General features: G+C 49.9%; 1 protein-coding gene across 1 annotated transcript in view; it reads right to left on the reverse strand.

Annotated features, from left to right (window-relative positions):
* Nucleotides 1–484: 484 nt before the first annotated feature.
* The window catches only part of LOC115344244 (von Willebrand factor A domain-containing protein 5A-like), a 32821-nt gene continuing 18432 nt past the window's right edge, over nucleotides 485–14873 (reverse strand). The window contains 17 exon segments of the mRNA XM_030021198.1: nucleotides 485–547; nucleotides 550–741; nucleotides 1047–1270; nucleotides 6466–6672; nucleotides 6837–7018; nucleotides 7286–7389; nucleotides 7680–7844; nucleotides 8039–8153; nucleotides 8635–8717; nucleotides 9136–9280; nucleotides 9538–9626; nucleotides 9771–9898; nucleotides 10064–10178; nucleotides 10422–10564; nucleotides 10967–11189; nucleotides 11302–11549; nucleotides 12955–13023. Of these exon segments, the coding sequence (XP_029877058.1) occupies nucleotides 485–547; nucleotides 550–741; nucleotides 1047–1270; nucleotides 6466–6672; nucleotides 6837–7018; nucleotides 7286–7389; nucleotides 7680–7844; nucleotides 8039–8153; nucleotides 8635–8717; nucleotides 9136–9280; nucleotides 9538–9626; nucleotides 9771–9898; nucleotides 10064–10178; nucleotides 10422–10564; nucleotides 10967–11189; nucleotides 11302–11549; nucleotides 12955–12997 (2469 nt within the window). The 5' untranslated portion in view covers nucleotides 12998–13023.

Raw genomic sequence — 14873 nt, forward strand, 5'->3', positions numbered from 1 at the left:
AGGTGTTTTTCTGTAGTATCTGAACAGGATTTTTCTGCCTGAGATCTGGTGTTTTGAGCAGATGACTATTTGGGTAAACCTCAGAGAAAAGCAGAATGTGGAAAAATGAAGCAAAGTTTAGTGTATGTATTTAGGGTTATTTTTCAGAAGCCAGTGGAAACTCTCATGTTATGGTAAAGCGCAAATGTGTGAGCAAGCAGTGCGTTGGCCCCGGACAGCAAGTAAGCACCCACCCAGCCACTCACTCACTCAGTCCCACAATGGCATGATGTTAATGGTATGTGATATATCCCTTTGGCCAGTTTGAGTCAGCTGTCCTGGCTGTGTTTCCACCCAGCTTCTTGCCCACCCCCAGTAGTGGGGTGAGTTCAAATCCTGAAGATGGTGAGGTCCACAAAGCAGCCTAACAGGGAATTTGCTGCCTCCAGACATTCATCCAGCGGGACCTCTGCAAGCAGAGAAAAAAAGTAGAGGGGACCACAACTCAGTGTGTATTGACAGTCTCATAGACTGCCGTACAGGAGCACTGGGAAAGAGGAACATGGGTCAACAGGTGTCAGCTTTGGATTCAGTGGGAAAGGTCCAGAGCGTGACTCCTCCCAGCAAAATCTTCTTACCAGCTTGGTCGTGCAGCCACCTACAAGCTTTGTCCTCCAGAAGCTCCAACCAAGATACCTGCCATTTATACTTGTACAACCAGACTAAGGCCAAAACTGTGGCCCAGGCAGTTGGCTGCACACCCTGTGGGGGAAAACAGAACAATCAAGGGGAAGAAATAAAAAGAAAGATCAGACCTAAACCAGCTCATGGAAAAAGTAAGACCTCCACACATACATACAAAGTGTCTAAGCTTCTGAAATCCTCAAAATCAGAAAGTTCCCGGGTACTTCTGCTGATTCCACCCCACACCCTCCTTCCACAAGCGGAAAGGCTCTATATCCCGACTGCTTTGATTTCTTTCTCTCAGTTCAGCTCAGACTGGAAACTAGGAGCAGAGGAAGGTTCAGCTCATGACAATGCCCCACTCCTGCCCCTGATCTGCTTACCTTACTGGGCTTTTGTCCCTCGACATCAGCCTTGCTGAGCCCCAAGGCAGAGGCCAGGGCTGCGGTGAGGGCCCAGGAGCCATTTGCTTTCTGGAGTGCCACCACTACCCTGAGCCTGGACAAGTCACACAGTCTTGTTGACAGTGGTGAAATTGTCCAGTCCCAACTGGTGTCAAATGCTGGTGGTTCTTCCATCACTTGCTCTTCAGGAGAAGGCTCCCGCTCTGGAAGACAGAAACATTCACACATCTCATATGAGACAGATAGGCAATGGCTAGTCACCTTAAATTCTGCCTTCTCCAGGTATACTTAACTGTCCTCCATCCTCTCTGGACTTTCCAATTTTTCTGAGTCCGCCACAAGCATCCTGAACTTTTTCCAGACCTCCCAGAGCATCCTCAGATCTTCCCAGTCCCTCATAAGTATCCTAAAATCTGTCCTATATGCTCTAGTTTGCCCAGCGTAATTCTCTCTGAACACCCTTAATTCTGCCCATGAGCATCACTAATGTTACTCCTTCCTGCCACTTCCCCCATTATGGCTCATGTTCACTGTTGAGGGTCCCACAGGGGTCCTTCTCCATCATCCACTCTTAAACCCACCAGCCTCAGCATGAGCACTTCCTTTCCACATTCCAAGACATAAGACTTCTTTGGAGCTACAGCAGCACTGGATCACAAAAGATTGAAGGTGAGGAGGGTCAAGCACAGCCCATGGGCATTATAGTCCCAGGCACGGCTCAGTTCCAGAGCATATTTAAAAGCTTTTATGGGCAGAAAAAGAAGCACTCAGGCACAGAGTAGTTGGGGCAGAACTAGGGGTCATTTAAGGCTGGCCCAAAGGTATGCAGAGGTTGGAAGGGACCTCTGGAAGTTATCATCTCATCCAAATCCCTACTCAAAGCAGGTCTCGTTAGAACAGCTTGCTCAGATACCTGTGTAGTCAAGTCTTGAATAGCTCTAAGGACCCAGATTCCACCAGTTTTTGATTATTCTTATGATTTAAAAATAATAAATTTTCCTTATACCCGTTCAGCATTTCCCATGTTCCAACTTGTGTCTGTTGTCTCTTATCTTAATACTATGCAATTCCAAGAAGAGTCTGCCTCTGGCTTCTATTTTCCTCCAGTCAGCCAGCTGTAGACAGAAATAAGGTATCCTCTTCTTAAAGATGAACAAACCCAGCTTTCTCAGCCTCTCCTCATGTGCCCTGTGCTCAGCCCCCTCAGTTTAGTGGCCCTCCACTAGATTCGTTCTAGTCTGTCAATGCCTTTTTTGTAATGGAAACAGAAGCTGGACACAATACCCCACCAAGCAGGCTAGCAAACGGTGCTGAATAGAGAGGAAGGATCACCTCCCTGCACCTGCTGGCTGCACTTTTGATAATACAGCCCAGGATGCGGCTGACTTGCTTTGTTGCAAGCGCATGATGCTGACTTCTGTTCAGCTAGTTGTCCACTAAGACCCCAAGATCCTTTTCTGTAGAGCTGCTTCTTTGAGTGTGTGCGCCCTGGGCTTGTGATGTTGCATAGGGTTATTCCATTCCTGATCCATTCCTGATGTGAGACTTTGCACTTGTTTTTACTGAATGTCTTGCAGTTCCTGTCAGACCATTTCTCCAGCCTGTCCCTGTCTTCCACTGTACTGGTCACGCACCTACTGCTCCCAATTTGGTATTGTTCATAAACTTGCTAGGAGTGCACTCTTCACTGATGTCCAGGTCATTAATGAAGATGTTAAACAGTACTGTTACCATGAGAGATCCCTCTGGAATTGCACTGGGTTTTGGCCACCAGCTGGACTCTGAACTGCTGATAACTGTTCTCTGAGCCCAGCAGTTTACCCAGTTTTCCACCAGCCTCATTGTTCACTTAACCCAGCCGGTATCTCATCAATTTGATAATAAGGAGAGTTTAGGAGATTGCCAAAGGCCATGCTAAAGTCAGGGTATACAGAATCCACTGCCCTTCTCTTGTCCACAGTGTCAGTTACCTCATCTGAGAAAGCAGTGAAGTTGGCCAGGCACGATTTACTTTTGATAAACCCATACGGGATGGTCCTTCTAAGAGGATTTGCTCCGTATCCTTCCTAGGGACTCAGGAGAGGCTGACTGGCCTGTAGGTCCCTGAACTCTTCTTCTTCCCCTTCTTGAAGATGGGTGAGATGTCTGACCATTTTCCAGTCATCAGGAACCCCTCCCAGTCGCCATGATCTTTTGAAGATGATAGAGTTGCCTTGCAGTGGCCTCAGCCAACCCCTTTGGTGCTCTTGGATGCACCCAATCCCATGGATTTGTGTAGGTCTAACCGGCCTGCATGATTCCTATCTTCTTCTACTGTGGGTACTGCTTCACTGAGCCCAAAAAGTTCGAGACTGTGACAGCCTTTTCCACATCCTTTGTCACTGAGTCCCCTGCACCACTGACCAAGATGCCCACACTCTCCTTAGGCTTCCTTTTGCTGCGAAGGTGCTTAGATACGCCTTTCCTGTTGTCCTTCAACTCCCTGGCAAATTTCAACTCCAGTTGAGCTTTGGCATTCATAACTCCATTTCTACATGTCTGGGCAATGTCTTTGTATTGTTCTCAAGTAGCCTGTCTCCACTTTCACCTTTGCATACTTCCTTTTTGTGTTTGATCTGACTAAGGAACTCTATGTCCATCTATGCCGGCCTTCTGGCACACTTCCTTGAATTTCTGCCACTGGACTGGACCATCCTTGATCTCAGAGGATTGGGTCCTGGAAGATCAACTAGCTGTGTTGGACCCTTTGCCCTCCACAACAGTTTCCCACAAGATCCTGAACAAGGCAAAATCTGTTCTTCTGAAGTCTATGAGCTGTAATTCTGCTGTTTGTCTTGCTCATTCCGCTCAGGATCATAAACTCCACTCTCATGATTGCTGCAGCTAAGGCTGCCCTTGACTTTCACATCTTCAACAAGTTCCTCCTTGTTTGTGAGTAGCAGGTAAACAGAACATCTCTCCTAGCTGGTTCATCAAGCACCTGCATCACAAAATAGGCTTCAGTACCTAACAGCAACTTCCTGGATTTCTTGCAACCAGCCAGATTGCCTTTCAAGCAGATATTGGGGTTTGTTAAAACTGGCCAGGAATATCAAGATCTGTGACTGTGAGGTGTTCTCCAGCTGCCTAAAGATGGCTTCATCTACCTCCTCTTCTTGATCCAGTGGATCAACACCACCTATGCTGACCTGTCATCTGATCCTTACTCACAAGCTCTCTTCCTTGGGAGAAGTGATGAATCAGTAAATCTCCATGCACTCAAGCCATTCCTTTGCATCAAATGCAACCCATCCTTCTTAGCTTCCCACCCTATCTTTCCTGAAAAGCCTGTATCCATCCGTTGCAGGACTCCAAGCCTGAGAATTACCCCACCAGGTCTGTAACATCCTAAAGAGATCACGGTTCTGCAGCTGTGCACATTTCCTCCTTTCTGCGCCCCATGCTCCATGCATTTCTGTACAGCCATTTGAGATGGGCTCCAAGTCATGCAGCTTTTTCAGGGGAAGTGTGAGAGCCTTCCCTGTCATCCTGTCCCCTAAACACATCTGCTCAACTCCTTGTGCCCTCAGTTTTCTTCAGATTACTGTAGCCTTTCCTCAAGGCTACACACCTACTTTACAGCCCTCCTTGCTAGATTTGCAAGCCTGTTTGCAAAGGCACTTTTGTCCCACATGGTCAGATGAATCCTGTTCCTTTTCAGTGACCCTTGTGCCTGAGAGAGAGTCCTGCAGTCATAGCAGTAGAAGTCCTGCCTGTGACAGCAGCCATGCAGCCAGTTGTTGACCTGCAAGATGAGTCCATTTCTACTAATCCTTTCCCCTTCACTGGAAGGACTGAGGACTGAGCCATGTGGGCTCCCACGCCCTTCAGCCTCTCCCCCAGGGCTCCATAATCACACATTATATGCTCCAGGTTATCCCTGGTACTGTCACTGCTGTCTACATGGAAGGGCAGCAATGGGTAATAGTCCAAGGACCAGTCAAGCCTTGGCAGTCTCTGCAGCTTCTTCAGTCCTGGCCTCTGATGAGAAACACATCTCCTCCTGAAGCATGAGGTTGGGTTGGCAGCTGGGTTCCTCTATCCCCTGCAGGGGAGAGTGTCCAGAAACCATCACGCGCCTTTCCCTTCTGCTTGGACACTAGGTTCAGGCTCAGCTGGCTCTGGATGCCTCCCCTGACAGGCCCTGTTTGTCCTCACCAGTACCCATGCACTATACCTAGTGTGAAGTTGCAGGTCTGCAGGTCGAGCAGGAACCTTCTGCCTACTGTCAGAAGGCACAGGCCTACACACCTTTCCCCATTTTGACTCTGGCCTCAAGAGGTCCCATCCTCCTTGCTTCCCATAACTCAGGCTTTTTTCTCTGCAGACTTTCCGCAAAGACCAGGGCAATCTCCTCATCATTCACCCTGATGGTGTGCAGTGTGCTCACTTCTTCCTTTTAGCTCCTTCAGTTAGCAAGTCCAAGCCTTGACCAGAACATACATCCCATAGAGGAGGGCACTTTCAGCCCTGTCCCAGGGTGAAGCACCAGCCTCTCTCTTCAGCTCAAGACCTAGACAGCACTATCTTCTTTTCACGCTCTGTCTGGACTGAGGCTTCCAATGTGCCAAAGGCAAATGCACCAGTTAGTGCTGGAGAGGGTGTTGCGTGACACACTGCACAACCTTCATTCAGCCCCACACAGGCCTGAACAGTTACTGGACCCCTCTGCACCCCTGCTGCACTAACTGCTGAGACAATTGCTATGTCTCTGTTAGCTAGCTCTATGTTCTTGCCTACCTGATACGCAGCAGCTTCCCAAACACCAGCTGAAAAAGTGCTTGAGACCTTCTCCCACCATTAGAAGTCTGATGAAGACAGCAGGCACAGGCACTCCCTAATCAGGAAACAGCCAAGAGAAGCTGACCCTTAGAGATGACTGAAGCACAAGTCTACAGAAGTTAACTCTCCTCATCAACAGCAATCACAAGAAGTTCCCAGCAGGTGATCCTTGGAGATCAGAAGGTGAGCCCTGGACAAGCACAAGGCTGGAAGGAGAGGAAAGTCTGGAAACTGCTGTGCGAACGGCTATGTCTCTGCTAGCTGGCTCTTTTTTTGCTGAACTGTATGAGGGTAAAGCTAAAGATTCATGCAGATATTTTGTGACAAACTTAGTGTTTGGGTATGGAGTTAAGGATAGTTGGAGACAAGGATAAGGTTACTTCAGGGTTGTATTAAGGCATGTGATTTTTATTTTCCAGCCCAGAGCTGAGATGTAGAAGTTTGTTTTGTCTGTCACTCCATCTGTCCCCAGCACAGTGACAATCAGGAAGTCTGGTGAGAAGATAAGTGCTGAAAGGAGATTTCAACCCTCGTCCAACACATTTTGAGAATGCTCACCTAAGAAGTTTCTCCTTACCTTTACAGGATGCTGAAACCTGGGTGAGTGCCTCAGTGTCAGGGGCTTTGTGACCAAGCATCTCAAGGCAGAACTGGCACTTCTGGACCACCCAAAACTTGGTGGACTTGAACCACACAGGCCGGAAGCCTCGCAACCAGAGCAGCTGGCAGGGAACCAGGTTGCAAGAGGGAGAGAACAACATGGAGGAGTCTGGAGGCAAAGAATCTGGGGACAGAGGCAGGGAGATGAGGGTTAGACTCATAAGTATTAGAGATAGGCAAAAGTGTGGCCAGGCCCATAGGATAGGGGGCTGCAGATGGTGAGGAGGCATCGGACCAACAAGTCCTGCTTTCCCCTCCCAGTCCTTTCCCCACCGTTTCTGGCCTTACCACAGTGCCAGGCATCCGTCTGTTTCATGCGTACTGCCACATTGGATGTGAAGGGGGACGGAACCCCCATGCTGAGGCTGGACTTAACTGCGCTGTGCTGGATGTCCTTCTCTGCCCTGCTTGTCCCCTCGCAGGCCAGTTTCCACAGCAGGTGCATCATGGCCAAGCGGTGCACAGGCAGCCTGCAGGGGCAGGGAGTTAGTCCTTGGTTCCACCTCGGGGAGGGCCGTGGGATACATGGATTAAAGAGGAGGGGGCAGGGGAGTAATGGTCATGCAGGTCCTCTCCCAAGGTCAGGGCAGAGGGGACAAGGAGGGAGCATGGATGCCCAGATTCTCTTCCCACCTCAGGCTACAGTGGGAAGGATGCATGCGAAGGACACCTGCTGTCCCTCCTCCAGACCTTGCCAATGCCACTCTGCCTCATGGGCAAGTGTGTTACCCTCTCACCTGCCGTCTGATGATGGGGACAGTGAGAACCTGAGTGTATAATCGAAGGACTGGCTGCCCACGTGGTACTGAAGGGTCACGGATCCCTCACCCACCTCTGCATCCTGGTGACACAAGGGAAAGAGTCAGACAGAAAAGTTCATTTGCTGGGCATAGGCAGCCTGGCTACCTAGATTCCCTCCCTGCTCCACTAAGGTAGTAGATGTCCATGGTTGGAGCAGAGGCAGTGATGTCTCTAGGGGAAAGAAGAGGGTTCACAGAGCCCTGATTATGGTCCCTCCCAGGTCCAACAGAGGTGAAGGACTCCCATTGCTGGGAAGGTGAAACAGGGAGTAGCTCCTTTACCTTCCAGAAAGCCCTGCCCCAGTGCATACGGTTCCTGGATCACTCTCACCTGTGCTTGCCCACGGATCTGGGCATAGATGGAGCTCTGATGTCCCTGGAAGATCACCTCAGGAGCTTTTCTGATCATTGACACCTCCAGGCCAGGTGGAAGGTCCCAATGTAGTGAGATCCCACTAGCCATAGGTTGCAGAGCCCGCTGCAGGCATTTCACTGCCTGGTGAGGAGAAGAAGGGAGCACAGACCACTTGGGTTCCCTCCCAATTCTGAGTGGGAGGGGGGGAATTTGGAGAGGGTCTCTGAGTTGGAGGGGATGGTGGCATTTGGATTGCCTTGCATGTTTAGGAGAGCCATTGGAGGTATTGAATAGAGCAAGGGGGGTGCTGGAAGCCCAGGCACCTGGGTCATTACCTCGGATGTCATGTCCATCTTAGAGTGGAGGCACACACATTCACCTTTTGTCTCCAGGGCCATAGCCTGAGAAAGGTGGAAGCTGTCACAACTGTTAGTAGGAAAACAGAAACACCTGTACAGGAAAAGAGGGGGCAGTTACAGATGGGACAAAGGTGAGAGGCACAAAGGACAAGAGTGGTAAAAGGACAAAGTCTGGAGAGGTAAGGATGCTTCTGAGCGTAGAAATGGAACTGTGACTCAGAGTTTTCCCATTCACTCTGGGGTGAGTGATGTTGCCTGATGAGCAGGGAGACAGTGAGAATGGGTTTTGGGCCCGCAGAGAGCATTGAGGTATTGCATGGTGAAGGTGAAGAGGAAAAGTGCTGAGAAGAGTAGGGAAAGACTGGGGGAGAAGGCCTGCTAAATGAAGAGTATAGATGGTCTTGGTGAGGTAAGGAAAGTATGTGGGGGGGTTGCTGAAGTTCCATCGAGGTAAAGGGAAGATCTGGGGCACACTAGGATCTGGAAGAATGTTTGAAGAACTCCGACAGTCAGGGGGAGAGGAATGTTGTGGGTTAGCATGTTGGGGGACAGGAACAGGGCTCCCCCATTACCGGTGGTGGTCCCGGTAACGGTAGACCTCAGCCATGACAGCTTCCTCTTCGCTGGAGATCTTCCTTTGGATGAAGATGAAAAGCTGAGGGAGAGAGGAGGGGAAACAAAGATTGCCAGGGCTCAGCACCCCCATAGAGGAAAGACACCCTTCTAAAATGCAGGCAGCCTTCCCAGTTTGCTCCCTTAACCTCTCACACCCACTGGCCTTGAAACAGGAAAAGAGATTGTGTGTCTCCTTTCATTAACACCAGGACACCTCTTAGCACAAAGAGGTACCCCACAAGGAAGATCCACCTTCCCCAAGTGCGGGCAAATTCCACAAAAGCCCTCCCAAGCTGCCCACCCCAAAGATGGTGTCACTTTTGGCCATAAGGATGCCCCCCACATGCCAACTCCCAGTGCACACAGCAGCAGAATATCTCACCCTGAGCCCTGAAGTCTACATTTACCCTATTGTTTACACCCATTCCAATCCCCAGAACCCTTTGGCCCCCTGATACCTGGCGGGCGTGGCCATGAAGGTGAGGAGTGTTGTAGATAGACCTTAGGAGGCCCAACAGGTCACAGCCCCCCAGATCAGGGCAGATGGAAGAGATGCGCCCCACTGCATTGTCCATGCTTTCCTGCGTATATTCCACACTCCGCCTGTGGGAGGGCACCCAGGGTGTCAGAGGCGGGAAGAACCTGGCCCATGGCTACCCTCACATGGCCACGCCCTAGAAAAGCCCTACCTCACCACCAGTGCTACAGAAGCACCCTGAAAAGACGACTTACCCTCTCACTGCCCCTAACAGACCCTGCCCTATAACTGCCCTCCAGCAAGAGCTAATCCCATAGTTCCATTTAGAAAAGTCATACTCTACTTACCCCTTGGCCTTGCCCCATCATCACCCCCAACTCACGGATAGAAGGCTTTGAAAGTGGCCCCAAAACTGTAGATGTTGAAGTAACAGCCCAGAGGCAAACTCTTGAGGAGGAAGAGCAGTGTGTTCTGGGGACAGATGGAGGGATGGGTAGAGCTCAGTTGGGGAAGCTAGGCAGAACATCTGCCCACGTGAAGCAGCTTGCCTCTATCCCCACCAGCTGGGCATGACCAGTGTAGAAAATCCCCCCTGAAGACCTCCTCCGGTGGTACCTGTGCATCCTGGAAGAGGCTGCGGTCCATGAGGAAGAGGAATTCCCCAGGCTGGCCTGGATTGGGCACCTCCTCAGGAATGTCGGGCATCAGTGTCACCATCACCACAGGGTCTCCCAGCAGAGAGCCTGGAGTGTGTGTGGGGAAACAAGGAGGCTTTTTAAATTGGAGACCTCTTCCTTGTCCCTTTGCTTTTGTCCTCAGCTCTGACATATTGCCTGAAAAGCTCCTCAGATCCCCCCAGCCTCCCTGACACCCTCTCCCTAATGTCCACTTCCACCCTCCTCACTCACCAGGTGGGGCTTTGGGATCTCTCCTCTCCACCACAGCACTGAGAGTGTGAGGCCCTCTGTAATACACCAGCAAGTTCAGATCATCATACATCCAGGGTGACGATTTCAAGGAGACCTGAGGACAAGCAGGGTGTGGGGAGGAAAGAGAACCAAATAAAAGGATTGAGGAGTCCAAAGGAGCGTCAGCAGGCTGTAGAGCCTTCACCTTCTGTCTCCAGGACCATGGCCTGGGAAAGGTTGAAGCTGTCACATTTGTTAGTAGGAAAACAGAAACACCTGTACAGGAAAAGATGGGGCAGTTAGAGATGGGACAAAGGTGAGTCTGCCTTTGGGACTTTGTCATTTGGCAGGGCCGCACCTCAGCAGATGTCTGATCTGGAGCCGTGTATTGCAGAGGGGTGTAGCTGCTGTTAATGGCTACATGGGACACACCATGGGCTGACTTCAGACAGATGTTGAAGTGCAGGTTTTCAGATATCACCTCCTCAGAAGACATCCAGTCTGCAGGGAGAAAGAGGTGTGAGAAAGTGAAGGAAGAGACCCTCGGGCAGCAGACAGCTATGGTGGGGCACTGTCTCTCATTGGTAGAGGGGAAATGTGGCATCTGAGATGTCCCTCACTGTGGTGCTTAGTGGAGTGGTGGTGGCGGGGGGGGGATCTGTAGACTCACACTGTGGTTTGTACAGGGATCTGTGGGGATCTCTTGCTGTGGGACATGTGGGGAGAATTCTGGGGTTCCTGACTGTGAGGTGCAAGGGGGAATATTCAGATTCTCTCACTGAAGCACGTGTGCAGATAGGGGGTTGTCTCCCATGTCTCTGTCCCCGCCCCTGCCCCCCCCCCCGAGGGATGTTGGGGAGCCCTGTGTTCCTCCCTGGGGGATACATCTGGGGGATCACTCACTGAGGTAGTTGTTCTGGGGCAACAGCTCGTGTGGCCAGCAAAACTGGGCAGCTCCATCAGGCTGCAGTGGCAGCTCCTGGACATAGCACAGGCTGATGGTCACCTCCCTGTTAGGAGGCAGGGTCCCCAAGAAACAAGCGAACACAGGACCCCAAAGATCCCACTGATCCTGCAGGTATCTTAAATTCTCCATGCCTGCAGTGGCTTTGCAGAGCTGCTGGGCCTGCCACAAAGTGAGAAAAATGTGTCACTGAGGTCTCCACAGGATTTCATTCTCTCATCTCCACCCTTCATCCCAATCCACGGACCACCCCCTCCCACTGCAATTTCAGTACCTCTTCCTTCTCCCAGAGCATTGCTTCAATACGAGTGTCCCCCATGGTAGCATAGAAGCTGTGTACCACAGTGTTAGAGTCCACAGGAAAGATGAACATGGTCTCCTTAGAGACTGGCTCCACATTGCGGAAAAACAGCTCAGACACCACATCAGCCACAAAGTCCTGGATGGTTACATTTACTGTCACAGTTTCCAGCTCCAGTTCAGAATAGGAGTGAAAGAACCATATTCCCCTCTGGAATAAGCCTGAGGAAGACACAACAGCTGTCAGACTCCCTGGCTGCCCATAGGAAACTTTAGATTTGAGGTGTCTGCTTGTAGTGGGAAACAGTTGTGTGTGCAAACCTGCCACAGAAATGCCAGTTGCAGAAACCGACAAATAGCAGTGAAGGGTCCCTGAGGCTGCCAACATGTTTCCCTTAGACCACAGTTCCTCATCTCTCTAAGCCCCTTTCCGTCCAATGCACACGGCAGCTGTGCCCTCAGATCGCCTAACTGTTCCATGCTTCATCATAGTTCAGGCCTATCGTGGCGTTAAGAGGAGTCTGTCTGTCCCCTAGTACACAGCGTAAGACAGTCTTACAACTGAGCTTCATGCAAATGGCAGGAGGTGCCCTGCAGCTCCTCAAACCTCCAGACCGTATCTCAGAGGTTGGAGCAGGTGCCACCATCTGCTTCAAGACTAATGATCCAAAAAGTTGAGCTTGATTTTCAACTTTTCAATCAAGCAGATATACTACTCATTTTGGACTACTGGAAGGGAAGGGGGACCATACCAAGGGCCCTTAGCATGGCATCAAAGGTAGAGTCACAGGAAGTCGCTTCATCTCCTCTTCATTGTTGGCAGCAGAGACGTTTCTCACTGACCTCCCTTTCTCACCTGTCATACTTGTAGAGTATGGTTTATCTGAGGCCAAAAATGTGTAGATCTGAATTTGGTTGGAAGGTGGCTTTGGTGACCCCTCTGCCTTCTATGACAGCAGCCCATGGAAAGGCAACCTTCTCCATACCTTTGCCCTTGGTTTGAGAGGAAGAGCATCTCATTTTAGGGCAAGGTTTGGCATCAGTGGTGCATCAAACCTGATGGTAAAATGCATTGGAGTAGCGTCTTGGTCAAGAATGGTGTAACACTACAGTAGGAATAGAGTGACACTTAGCAAAGGAAGGTATACGAAGACCTTCATAGGGGTTGCCGAAATGTGTTGGAAGGGGATGGTATACAGAAGATGGCATAGTTCACCTGGAGGGGATGATGCAACTCACCAATCAAGCAATGCACCTAGGTATCACAACACAGTAGGGGATGATTTAGCACCACAGTAGAGGTGATGCAATATCATAGCACTGAGGAGTGTTGCCCCCCATCCCACAATAGTAGACATCTCTTCTGCATGATTCTCCCACTTTGTGATGGTTTCCCTGGAAAACCTTCAGCACTATGGGTGAGATGAATCATACTTACAAAAACATCTTTTGCTATGCCAAACAAAAAAAGTGAAGGCTGACTACAGGCCATGCCCCTGAGTTCCCAGAACAGGGTGAGATGTGCCACCCTGTCAACCACCCAGGAAACCAGTTCCTTCCCACATTACTCTCCCGGCTAAAATCTTCTCCACTGCTCACAGATGTCACCCTTTTGGCCCCAACTCACCCCTACGGATATAGTGTTTGCTCAGGATGCCACTTTTCCTCATCTTGACTCTTTGGTTGAAGACAGCTTCTGTGTGGGAAAGAGCATAAAGTGGGCTATGAGGACCTTGTGAAAAAAACCTGGGCACCTCCATTTTCCCTTCCTCCAAGATATGGAGCTCCACCCCCCACATATATGGGCCAGGATGAATCTTCCCTTCCTCACATCCCATGTCAGGATCCTTTTTGCCCCTCTCTCACCAGCCTGGTAGCAGATTAGTAGGAGACAGGCCTAGGATGGGAGTTGCAGGTGTCAAAAATGCCTATTGGTTCAATGGGGTGGTGGTGCTTAGTTCAGATTAGAGCACAGGGAAGGCGGAAGCAATGATGGGTCACAGCCTGAGACACAAGGTACAGCATGAGTTTGGGCCTGAGCCGTGATAATTGCACCTGGAGGACACTGGTACTAATGCTGACAGAGGAAGAAATGTGCAGAAGGTTGGACAGACAGAGCAAGAGAAGCACGGTCTGGGAGGGTGGGTGGAGGAATGCATAGATTTGTGTGAGTAGAGTACTGCAGTTGCATAGTTGGAGAAGGATGTATTTAGTGGCAGTAGGAGTGGATGGCAGAAAAAAAAGTGACTGTGTGGGGAACTGGAGAGGAGAATGGATGAATGAATTAGTAGTTGGGATGTATGGATGCACATTCAGGGAAGTGGGGAGCTGGAGGGTGTTGGAGGAAATGACAGGACATCTAAAATGATACTGTTATCAATTAATATGTATAATATGATTGAAATAACCAGGGAGCTGCTAAAGTCCTGTGTACAGCCCCCATCAGTTAGTATTTCAAATAGGGAAACAGTAACTAGACATGATTTAGGGTTTACGAACTAACTACTAGACAATGGGGCTTTGTAAATAAATAGGATGTTTATGTCAGAAAAGGTCATGGATTGTGGTCTGGTCAATAAACCTTGAAGAACCACCTGGATCTGCCAAGATTAGGGAAGAAGCAGGTAAAAGGTAAATCCTATTGGGGGGGATCGTGACCACCGACTCATTGACCACCTACTCAAATGATACCACCTACTTGAAAGAAGACAATGAAGGAAGAAGACAGAGTCTGCGCACTAATTTATATGAGGGGCGAAGAAGAAAGCACCAATCATTAAGGAAAATAACAATGAATATGTATTAGTTAAGTGTATAATTATGAGGATTTTTGAGACAAGGGTGTGCTGTCTTGAGACAGGCACCCATTCATGCGCATCAGTGAGATTAGTTTGAAAATACCACGACTCTGTGTGTTATTGGCTTGCACACCGGGTAAACGAACCCCATTTGTGGGACAACAATGCTAGACACCCATGTTTCAACAAGTAAATCTCACCTCTCAATTTAAATAAGAGGAAGAGCCTCTTAGCACAGTAGCAGGATTCAGTTCAGGATTATTATGTATAAGTGTATTTGAAACAGATACATTCAGATTAACTTCTAAACCCCTGCAAGGGGGTTTGCCAGAGGGCACAGAAAGAGGAGGTGAGAATGGGGCACAGGAATGAATGAGGAGTGAGGGGGATGCAAGGCAGGGGATAAAATGAGGAAGGGAAGGAGGGGTGTGCATTCTCTGCTGTAGTGATCCTGATGAGGGGACCATTGTACACTGAGGAGTTAGTGGCCCACGTACCAGTTAACCTGGGGAGGCACAGGACAGGACTGTGCCATGCTGCACATACAGCTTGGCCTTCAGGCCTGTGATGGGCTGTACAAATCCCACGGCCGCAGGATAACCTCAGCCAGTTCATCGTAACAGAGCTGTCTCTGGAACAGGCGCATTGTGAGATGCTGCGTGCTGCTCAGAGGCCCGTTCGATGCCGCACAACCCGGGGTTCCCAGCGTCTGAGGGGGGCGTCAGATTATCTGTGCTATTCTCTCTTC

The sequence above is a fragment of the Aquila chrysaetos genome, chromosome 8, assembly GCF_900496995.4.
Source record: "Aquila chrysaetos chrysaetos chromosome 8, bAquChr1.4, whole genome shotgun sequence".
Taxonomy (NCBI): Eukaryota; Metazoa; Chordata; class Aves; order Accipitriformes; family Accipitridae; genus Aquila; species Aquila chrysaetos.